General features: G+C 31.7%; 2 protein-coding genes across 2 annotated transcripts; one reads left to right on the top strand and one right to left on the bottom strand.

Moving 5' to 3' along the window:
• Positions 1-5,955: 5,955 nt before the first annotated feature.
• On the top strand, positions 5,956-8,325 carry LOC105802616 (cytochrome P450 704C1). The gene is made up of 6 exons (XM_012634342.2): positions 5,956-6,419; positions 6,642-6,857; positions 6,922-7,215; positions 7,305-7,625; positions 7,701-7,904; positions 7,996-8,325. The coding sequence occupies exons 1-6, from the start codon at positions 6,003-6,005 to the stop codon at positions 8,182-8,184; spliced, it is 1,641 nt and encodes a 546-aa protein (XP_012489796.2). The 5' UTR covers positions 5,956-6,002; the 3' UTR covers positions 8,185-8,325.
• A 158-nt stretch (positions 8,326-8,483) lies between these two features.
• Positions 8,484-10,055, bottom strand: LOC105802617 (uncharacterized). Its single transcript, XM_012634346.2, has 5 exons — positions 9,760-10,055; positions 9,637-9,674; positions 9,305-9,537; positions 8,912-9,041; positions 8,484-8,830 (listed from the first exon to the last, which is right to left on the bottom strand). Exons 1-5 carry the CDS (start codon positions 9,914-9,916, stop codon positions 8,705-8,707), a joined length of 684 nt encoding a protein of 227 aa, XP_012489800.1. The 5' UTR covers positions 9,917-10,055; the 3' UTR covers positions 8,484-8,704.
• Positions 10,056-11,518: the final 1,463 nt, after the last annotated feature.

The following is an 11,518-nucleotide window of genomic DNA, read 5'->3' as shown; positions in this document are numbered from 1 at the left end:
AATGATGAGGAGTCCCAGGAATTGGTTCTGTAGCCATGAAAGAAAAAGAAAAAGAGAAAAAAATTACAAGATGGCTCTTGATACCATGTTATGATTCCATAAAACGAGACTGAAGAACTGAATTACTTCGCTTTTATCTTGATGATTGAATGAATACAACTTTAGGTATTTAAAGAGTCTAACTAACCAACTGTAATAGAAAACTTAACTTCCTTAACTGCATACTACAACTGCTAACTGCTATTATTCCTAACACTATGCATGTTCGTCACAATGCCTCCGCTGCCTTAAGTTGGGAGTTTGTCACGTTGTCCCGGCATCGGGCCTATTTTGAGCCTTCTTCGATTACTCGTCAATTCTCATCTAAAATGCTTACAACATATTTAATAAATACGAGGCACATTCCACATAAATCATACCAAAATGGCTTATGATTCTAAACTTTTCCTTGCAACTGCCTTCCAGCAGAGTCATTCGATGTCTCAAATCTCAATTCGAATAGATGTACATAAGAAAAAAAGAGAGAAATGGCATATGAATGCAATGAATTAATTATGGGAGGATGATCACTTATACAAGTGGACAGCATGTAGTTAAGCCAGCTTAACAAATCGACAATGTTTATATACGCTTTAAGTAGAAACAGTGTTGAATGAAGTTTGATGTAGTCACCGGAGGTAGATGAGGTGCCCCTGCTCTTGAGCTATATCATTTGCTATTCCTAGAAGCCTCAATGGCTTGTAACCTAACCTCATCCGAAATGAAATTTTAATTTTTGGATTGTCAACATTTCAATCATTCAATAATCTCACGTTATTGAATAGTGTCATTATAACTCTTTTCTTAAATTATTTAACATTACGAGTGAAATTTAAATTTTAAAATAAAATATCTTTTTATTTATTATATTAATCAATATAATTTTAATAATTAAAATAACGGTGACTTATTTATTTTATCTTTTGTTTGTTTATAAGATTACATTTTCCCACCCAACATTTTCAAAGACTAAGAATAGAGTGCCTTCTTTGTTTTTCCAATATCATTTTTTAATTAAAAATAATTAAACAAATAGAAAAAATATTATCATATTTTCTAGGGTTACATTAGCATTGAATGAACAAATTTAGAAGCGAAATTGCTAAATAAATTAATATTTGAATTTTAGAATTAATTTATCAATTCATGAATATATTTAGTTTACTTTATTTAAAGTACATGTGAAATATTTTTCGTATTGATTGAACAAGAAATTGACTCTCATTATTTATGTTTGGCTTTGTAACGCCTTGACTCGATCCGATTCGTCGGATTCGAACATCGAGTATTACTACACAATATTTGATATTTAAAAAATTTTCTTTTACAAATTTGTACTTCTTATTTATTTTTCATTTAGCATTTTAACTGAAAAACTTATCATCTGAAAATAAAGTATTTAAAAGTAAATTGTTACATCAAGCTTGATAGAAATCTTTACAGTAAAGAAGTTTATTACTAAAGATAGATACAAAAGGCGTATCCCCATACTAGACCACTTTTTCGCTGTATGCATGATAGTCCACACTGCCACCACCTTAGCATAATACTGGCATTGTCTCTCTAGGTGAAGTCTCTTCCCAATTACCTGAAAAAAAAAAAACAACCTTGTAAGTACACACATACTTAGTGAGCTTTATTACAACAATATATTGATGAATACTTTGAATTCTTATTTGAACTACAGTGCTCCAACCATTCCTCTGTACGCTAACTGTTTTATCAAACCCTTATACGCCAACTGTCATGCTCTTGTCATACTCACATTTTCCTTATCTAACTAATTGAAGATCCTTCCAAATATTTCATAAATCTTTTTGTCACGTATTAATTTCTCAACTGAACATACTTTCGAAGTCCAGTTCCAACAAACCATGCCTGAACATATATACTTATCTCAAAACAGTGGTTCATTAACATTTATCATGAGCGGATACATATATGTTTGGCGAATACTTACACAGAACTAAATACCATCAAATTCACACTCAGACATACGCTGATTCAATACCATACATACCCATACTGATAAAGTACTGCATAGACCATTCAGATGAATTCCATATCATTTTATTTCCAAATCTTACAAACTCGAGATAACACTAACTCAGATTTTGAATAATTTTAGAAGAAAATAAGATACAACTCAAACGTAGTGGATTTCACATAACTCGGATTCAACCCTCACATAATACAAATCAAATCATTTAATAATTTCTTAAATCTCTCATAATTACAAATACACCCACAAATCGTCCCAATGGATACCCTTTTTAACATATACAGATACACGTCTCTTTTCACGAAAACCCTTAAGACTTATTCAATTAAATTACATATCTTATTCAACTCTTAACCCTGAGTATCTCTATACATTATCTTAGCCATACTTATTACAGAACTAACATAATTTGTTCCTATTTTCCTATAAAGACAAACGTTCAAATCTTACCAAACATTCTTGACAGATCACGCCACACAGGCCAAACAGAACACATCATACATGCATCATATAGAATCTCATGTTTACTGTCCCGATAGACTTCACAAAAGATGTCATAGGTCTCTTCCTCATGGTTTTATATAGAGTTTTATGTATCGTGATCTGCCATTTCGATTTACACATCATCGAAATGTACACTATGAACATATCTACAGACATATCATATCATACCATGGGTATTAACCACATGGTTTGACACACTTTCATGTATCATGTTCTGCCTTTCTAGTCTCATATTACTAGAGGCTACACCATGAATGATTCCAAATCATACCAAGATGCCATGGGCCTTTACCTCATGGTCTTAGACTCGTTTTCAATCTATGATATGTTAGTTTGGTTAGCATTATAATTGCCTTACTAGAGGCTTCATTATAAGACATTTCTCATTACTTACTTACCCAGAAGTAGCCGTATTCCTATTTGACATTATTTTCGTATCACAACTATACATATATTCTTATCAATTAGTATTCTCTCAATAGAACCTTACACATATCATCATAACACTTACTTCATCTTTAATATGATGATACATTTACCGATTACTATAGATATCATCATCCTTTATATATAAATACTTCTACTTGAAAAGTTTACACAAGAGAGCCAGGGTAGAGACTCACTTGATTCTTACCTACCGCGGTTCTAAGCTTTAAACCCAAATATCCCTCTCAAACCAGCAACAACCATTGCTTAGAAACATAATTTTACTATTACAACTCTTGTACATACAATTTACTTATCATCTCAATCGCTGACAACTTCATACAAAACATTGCACTTACAACTTACTGTTCAAAAATCACATACAAACTTATTCAAAAATTAGCATACAAAGCTGAAATACTTACCCTGAGATGAAATAACCATTGGTTAAACTTAGAATCTTAGCTTCCAGTTTGGCAAGGAAGAGATATAAAAAAAAGAATCAGAAAACAACATTTAAGGAAGAAGAACCTCTTTAAGAACCCATCTCACACATATATATATGACCCAAAGTACTTAGTGGAGCTTAACAAGTGTCACACGTTTCAGAATTTGCCTTCTTAATGGTCTATAGTTTCCAAAGAAATTTAAATAAATACCCAACATTCACAATTTTCAAACTAGGTTATCCAATTGATTTCTAACCATTTTACTTATAATCTAACTAGCACAGTATTCCAGACAAATCAGACGTACTATACCTTAGGCAGTAACTCATATCATACTTACCCTTTTTGCTTAACACCATCTTTTCTCTTAATTAGCAGAATATCTTGAACTAAAATTCTCACTTACTCATGTGGTGGTTACTATATGCCTACACATATACGTTAAAAATAATCATTTGAACGGATAACACTTTGTCTGGCAAATTGTTTACTACTATATGACAAAACTTTAGACCCGTCAGATCTAGGGTGTTACTGGCTTAGTATTTATTCTCCCTCTCCCACCACTAACCCAACAACTACTACTTTATTATTATGAATGTTGATCAAAATTTAGTAATGGAATTGGTTGTGGGGATTTGTTTTTACAAAATAAATTCACTCATTTAAATAACTACATAGACATGGTCAATGAATCGATCCCATGACCTTAAAGATAAGGTAAACACTCTTGATCAATGGGTCAAATATTGGGATTCTAGTTGTAAGGATTTTTGTTAGAACAAGATATTGGAAGAATTAATTAAAAAAGGTTTGGAATATGCTTTAAGTTTTTGTACTCTTCACGTGTTTGGAATTTAATCCATTTACTTTTATTTTCAGAAATGTAGTTTCTCTACTATTCAAATTTTAAAATTCAGGTCTAATTCTTAATTTTACCTTTTTTTTGTCAAATCCATTAGTGTGACATTTTGAAATTAAAAAAAATACTCAATCGATAGTCATATAACAAAAACAACATTGTAAAGAACTTCAATTTAATAGAAAAACTTAACAAACTAATTTTTTAAAAATAAAAATAGAAAGACAATATTCTAATTCTACGAAAAATATAAGACTTAAACATACATTTAACCATTGAATTATGATGTCGCAAAAATGTTAAAATTGGTATCCAATTATTACCAAAAATTTAATAACCTATAATTGTGAATAAAGATAGATAAAATTTATTAGTAGGAGTAAATAAAAATTTAAGAGTTTTATTATTATAATTAAGATTATTCCTGCCTTGTCTTATAAAGATAGATAAAATCATTTTATATTAATTTATACTTATGATTTTTGGTTTTTTCATGTCCGTTTATGATTTTTATTCGTAGTTCGGGTTATCTCTCTTAACAATATCGTTTTCAAAGCTTAAACCATATTTTTCTCTTAAAATATAATATATCTTACCATTTATATAAATTTATTTATTTTTCATTTCTAAATCATAATCCATTTTGTTAGTTGTAAAATAAATATAGGGTGAAATCCAAGATACTAAATTTGATAAAAATAATAAAATAATTAATCTATTTAAGGATATTTTACTGTTGTTATGTTTTTGGGTTTTAAAAATAATAAAACTGTTAAATGATAGGTTAGTTAATTAAAAGTGTATATTACTCATTTAAGCTTTTTAAAATATTATTATTGTATTTATTCAAAATTTTTAGAGAAAAAACTTACCTAAATTACTTTCTTAGCGCTAATATGAAACTACCCTACCATTCCACTATTTCTTAAGCAACATCCATAAGTCAAACATTGTAATATTATTAAAATATACATCCCAATTTCATCTTTATTACGTTTTAGCCAATCAAACGTAATGATAAAAATTACTATTTCTAACTTTTGCGGAGCTTCAACCACATTTTTTGATCCTATCTTCTTTCTTCCAAGGTGGTCCATAGACAATGTTGAATCATTTATTTTAAACAAACGTGTTTGGATCAGCATCTCAAATGCCTTTGGAAAATAAATGAGTTTGGCATGGAGAACCTATGTATTAGGTGTTTTATTTGAGATTTAAAAAATTATGAAAATAACTCGACTTCAAAATTAATTATGAGAATGACTTGATTTCTACTGTGGCATCACCCTAAAAATCCCCCCAAAAAATAATTTTTTTGGTGCCGTCTAACAAATTGGCGGTATCGGACTGAAGTAATTATCCTTTTTAGATTGGCCGAAAAACAAGTTTCGCATGAGAGAATGGCGGCACCTAATTAAACTTTTAGTCTATTTACGTGTTAGATATGTCATATTTTAAAATTGAATTTAAATAGCCCTTAAAAGATATAAAGATAAGAAAAATAAACTCTTCTCATTTTTTTTAAAAACAATAAACATAAAAAATTATATAAAATTTTTATTTAAATTACTCAATATATCCTTCAAAAAATTTCCTCTCAAATTTATCTAAATTTAAACAATTTCAGTTTATTTTCATAATTTTTTAAACTTATACGATGAGATTCCTAAAGAACCCAACTAAAAAACTCAAACTTGTTAGATCTTCCTAACATAAATAAATGAGTTCCCGCACTGAGGATCTATCTGTCACGATAGTTCACGTGAATAAATGCCTCCAAGAATTTGATAGAAGGCGGCAAAACTTAGTCTTGTTGGGTGCCGCAAAGGAAGCCTTCTCCATGGATTTCTCCAACTCATTTACCTACACAGCTTTGCTTCTGCTCATCTCCCTAATCTCCTTCAAGTTCTTATCTGCAAAATTGAGGCAAAAACAGAGAAAGAACAAGTACCACCCCGTTGCCGGCACGTTTGTTAACCAGCTCCTCAACTTCAAAAGATTGCATCATTATATGACTGATCTTGCAGCCAAGTATCGGACCTACAGGCTGCTTTCTCCTTTCAGGAATGAGATTTATACCTCGGATCCTGCCAACGTTGAGTATATACTCAAAACCAACTTCAACAATTATGGCAAGGTACTTTCCTACCTCAAAAAAATCAACTTATTTGTTGGCCTGACATTTTTGAACTCTTCCTGTGGTTGGCTAAGAGAAAAAAGTAGCTTAATTTCCAATTAGATAGATTTTAGAAACACCCAGATAATAATGTCAGTTAGGGTTTCACTTTCATCAGTAATTAGTATAATGAAAGGGCTTTTTGATAATGAACTTGTTGCTGGTTTTTCAATTTGTGTGCAGGGTGAATATAATCACAGCTTGCTAAGGGATTTACTTGGTGAGGGGATTTTCACAGTGGATGGGGATAAATGGCGTGAACAGAGGAAGGTATCAAGCTATGAATTCTCAACAAAGGTGTTAAGAGATTTCAGCAGTGTTGTCTTTCGGAAAAATGTGGCACGACTTGCCAATATAGTCTCGGAGGCAGCTAATTCCAATGAGACAATGGATATGCAAGTAAGTTCACCTAATGGAAATGTTTGGGTGATATATAACTGTTAAATAACACAAAGTTCTGCAGGACTTGTTTCTGAAATCGACTTTGGATTCAATATTCAAAGTTGCATTTGGGGTTGAACTAGATAGCATGTGTGGATCCAATGAAAAAGGCAAGGAGTTCGCAGCTGCTTTTGATGATTCAAGTGCTTTAACTCTTTATCGATATGTTGATCCCTTCTGGAAGATCAAGAGATATCTTAACATCGGATCGGAAGCTGCATTAAAGAGAAATATAAAAGTGGTTGATAATTTTGTGTATAAGCTGATCCATAACAAGATTGAGCAACTACGCGACTCCAAGGACGATTCGGCTGTAGTAAGTAAAAAATAGAGCTACTTGAGCTTTTTATATGAAGAGTTGAAGTAGAATTCTGAACTGATCTGTATTTCTATGGGATTCTGCAGATAAAAAAGGAAGACATTTTAACTAGATTCCTCGAAGTGACTGACACTGACCCCAAATACTTGCGAGATATAATTCTTAACTTCATAATTGCTGGCAAAGACACAACAGCAGCCTCTCTGTCGTGGTTTATATACATGCTGTGCAAACATCCTGATGTTCAAGAAAAGGTTGCTGCAGAAGTGAAGGAAGCAACTAAATCGATGGAGGTTAAAGATGTTGCTGTATTCGCTGCTGGCCTGAGCGAAGAAGCTTTAGGAAAAATGCACTATCTTCATGCAGCTATAACTGAAACTTTAAGGCTCTACCCAGCCGTTCCCGTGGTAAGGAAATTCCATTTGCCATGAAGCTTGAATACTCTATTTGGAAAATCAATTTGTTGATCATCTTGATTGCAGGATGCAAAGGTATGTTTGGCTGATGATACTCTACCAGATGGTTTCAGTGCAAGGAAAGGGGATATGATTGCTTATCAACCTTATGCAATGGGTAGAATGAAGTTCATTTGGGGTGACAATGCGGAGGAGTTCAGACCTGAGAGATGGCTTGACAAGAATGGCATGTTCCAGCCAGAAAACCCTTTCAAGTTTACAGCTTTCCAGGTATGCAAGAATATGCATTTTCAGCACTTGCAGGAATCGCTCTATGCTTTGATCTCAAAACCATTGACCTCGGTTTTCATTTGATTAACAGGCAGGACCTCGGATTTGTCTGGGTAAAGAGTTTGCTTATAGGCAGATGAAGATCTTCTCAGCTGTTCTTCTCCGCTGCTTTGTATTCAAATTGAGTGATGAGAACAGGACAGTGACATACAGGACGATGATCAATCTCCATATAGACGGGGGTCTTCATGTTTGTGCATTTCACCGATGTCAAACTTAAACCTGGTTTCATCTGTTGGCTGTCTCGGTTCATTGTAAACTTTAAATATCTATATACCACGTAAAACCTGAATCATCTCTTGTCCTATAAAACGGGTTCAGGCTACCGCTAAATAAGCAAAACCAAGTCGTTTAGACAACACACTTCATGGTTCTAACTTTTTGCTTCCAATTCCTAGCAGAATATTCCAATGGATTCAAAATCCTGATGATCTTAATGCAAAGATCTAACAAAAAGTAATTCAGTTCTCCTTCCCCTGGTTTCTAGCAGGGTCATATATAAAATTTAAAAAGAAAAGAGAGAGAACTGCCATATGCATGTAGTGAATTAATTATGGGTAATATATGTTGCTACAATTCAACAAAATCAAAGACATATCATCTTTAACAAAATTGAGCTCAGAATCAACAACAGGATGATCACTCATACAAGTGGACAGCTTATAGTTAAGCCAGCTTAAACAAATGGACAATGTCAATGGATGCATACACTTGAAGTAGAAACAGTGTTGAATGAAATTTCATGTAGTCACTGGAGGTAGTTGAGGCGCCCCTGGTCTTGACCTCCATCCTTTGCGATTCCTATAAGCCTCAATAGCCCGTAACCTAAGCCTCTCCTTTGAAGCATCGAGTAAGGCCGTTGATCCCTGCAAAAGTAGAAACTCCTTGTTTGAATGAGTCAAACCACTAGTATAACATTTAATGTAACATGAAATTATAAAAATTACCTTGGGTACCGTAACCAACTTCGGTGGAGCTTCAACCACATCTCCAAATTTTACGTGCTCTCTTCCAGGAAACTCTAGATTCTCTTCTGTTCTAGCACTCTTATGCTTTTTCTTCTTTGCTTCAAAATACCTACACAAGAACCAAAATCTTGTAAATTATGAATAATCTAGCATGCAAGAAACAGAAACAAGAAAAAAAAAACAAGTACACAATTCAGCAGATTATATATCATTTACAATGTGGTATAATACTAAATCTCTACTATGTTCACTCACAGTTATAAAGTATTCTCTACCATATAATCTATTCCAGTTACTATAATGAAGTCTAAGCTAAAATTCTATTGTCGTTTCTATTGCCAATTACGTGAGGAAAGGACAGGGAGAAGTTACTTTTTCTTGCGCTCCCGCCGTTTAGAACTGCTAGCTAACTTATCAGCCGTTGCTTCAAACCGGAGATCAGTTACTTGATTCCTCTTTCTTTTCTTATTTTTCTTCCCACCTTTGCTATTCCGCATCGTACCTTCGCCGCTATCTGAATCTTGAGATTTCTTCAAATGCTTATCATTGCCTCCATCTTTGATCTCATTAGCTTTCAACTTAACTTCATTCACCGCTCGGTTTTTCTGCATCACAAATTATAGTACTTGGATTTGAATCAACCGACTTAAGCTTAAAAGTTAAAACCGAACATAATTAGTCAGTTTGAATGATAAATGACTCACTTTTTTCTCAGCATTCCCTTCTTCTGCTTTATGCTCACCTAGAAACAGAAAGGAGATGAATCCGTTAAAAAGGTGGAAGGAAAGGAAACAAACTAACGAGAAAAAGAGAGAGATGAAAGGAACCGTGAGGAGGAGAATCTGTGGTGAAGGACATGATTTTGCGGAGTTTAGAAGGTAAAGCCTCGACTTGGGAGGGATCAGGAGGCGGAGGGAGTCTGGCCGGACCACCATGAGCAGCTCTATAATTCTTCTCTCTCCTTCTCCTTCCTTTGCCTCCCATGTTTGTTTGCTTGTATTTTCCTCTCTCTTTTTTTTAAATGATCTGATAATCCCTTGCAAATCCCTAAAATAGAAGAACCCTAGCCACTCTTAAGTCTAAAACCCTTTAAAGGAAAATAAATACACAAAGATAAGAGATTCATAAACGGAGGGGATTATGAAGTTCTTAATTAAAACAAGATCGTGTTAGAAGTCCAAGTTTTATTTGGTGTGATGTTTTTTTTTAATCCCATAAATATTAAAATTATACATATAAATTTTGATTTTATACAATTATTGCATCATTTTATGTTTATATATTACATGCATAAATTATTATATTTATTCAATATAAAATAAAAATAAAAATAATTATTTTTAAAATGTATATAGTTAAATCAAAATTAATGTTTCAATATATATTTGAACCACAATTAAAGTTCATGTATACAATTGCACATTAAATCAAAGTTCATGTATACTTTTGAGATTTATCCCTTTTAAATTAATATTTATAATTTTTTAAAGTATTTTTAAAGTATTTTTAATTATTTTTCGATTGAGTTGGTATGTATTAATACGTGATATTAACTCAATCAAATATTTAAATATAATATAAATATTGTGTATATTTATTCGAATTAAGTAAAATTATTTGTAATTACACATATATGGTATATTTGAGCAATTATTGTAATTAATGAATCTCATTGATTTGAAGGTAATTGAAGCAATCAATTCTAAGAGCAAGAGTTGCAATAATTTAATTATCTTATGATTTTCTAATCACACTTATACATAATTTAATTATCTTATGATTGGATCCTTGGTTTTAATCGCAGAGTGGGGAACTATTCTGTTTATGAAGCTGAATGACATTGGCACAAGGAAATTTTCATGACAAATTATCGATTACAACTGATAATATGGAAGTCATTGGGGACATTAAGAAAACTTTTTTGAAGGGATCAAATTCTACTTGAATAAGGCGCATTACTTATCTCTTACGGAAGGAGGCATCCTGATCCATTGATTATGTCTCTAGAAAAAATAATATGGAAGCTAATCAAATTACTAAGTTGACAGTTGAAGAGAGAAAGGTGTAGGGTTATATGTTGACTCTCCTCTTATTTATTTCTAGTTTTTTTTGTAATTCTTCTTTATTCACCAAAAAAAAATTAGTATTTTAATTTCAAGATGTTTATTTTATCTTTTAAAATATATGTATATATTATTTTATTAATTTTTTAAATAATTTAAAATTTTTATTTAGAAGAGATGATTTTCTTACATTTCCACCTTCTAAATATTTAACTAAAATAAACCATATTTATTATAAATAATTTAAATTATACATTATTTATTATTACTTATTTATATTTGATTAAGAACCAACTAATGATTACAAATAGCATATGTAACGTTAGATAGGAAACAACTTAATACATAATGCTATAGTAATTAGACAAACTGCACAAAATGTTTTATCTTTGTGGTTAATTTTATTAGTATTCATATTGTTGAATATTTTATTGGACTAATGTATTACATGTTTTGATACTTGTTTATATTTTTCTTATGCATTATTGATAATTTTTTAGAATTTAAATTTATGTAATTGTCA

The sequence above is a fragment of the Gossypium raimondii genome, chromosome 11 (assembly GCF_025698545.1).
Source record: "Gossypium raimondii isolate GPD5lz chromosome 11, ASM2569854v1, whole genome shotgun sequence".
Classification (NCBI taxonomy): domain Eukaryota; kingdom Viridiplantae; phylum Streptophyta; class Magnoliopsida; order Malvales; family Malvaceae; genus Gossypium; species Gossypium raimondii.
Note: the sequence above shows the minus strand (reverse complement) of the source record. Positions and strands in the feature narration are given on the sequence as shown.

Excerpts from the sequence above, each read along its gene's own strand:
- LOC105802617 (XM_012634346.2), bottom strand. The coding sequence starts at position 9,916 with ATGGGAGGCAAAGGAAGGAGAAGGAGAGAGAAGAATTATAGAGCTGCT. Across the intron at positions 9,538-9,636 it reads AAGGGAATGCTGAGAAAAAA|AAAAACCGAGCGGTGAATGA; the intron begins GTGAGTCATTTA and ends TTTGTGATGCAG. Across the intron at positions 9,042-9,304 it reads CGGCGGGAGCGCAAGAAAAA|GTATTTTGAAGCAAAGAAGA; the intron begins GTAACTTCTCCC and ends GTTCTTGTGTAG.
- LOC105802616 (XM_012634342.2), top strand. The coding sequence starts at position 6,003 with ATGAGTTCCCGCACTGAGGATCTATCTGTCACGATAGTTCACGTGAAT. Across the intron at positions 6,858-6,921 it reads ATGAGACAATGGATATGCAA|GACTTGTTTCTGAAATCGAC; the intron begins GTAAGTTCACCT and ends AAAGTTCTGCAG. Across the intron at positions 7,216-7,304 it reads CCAAGGACGATTCGGCTGTA|ATAAAAAAGGAAGACATTTT; the intron begins GTAAGTAAAAAA and ends GGGATTCTGCAG.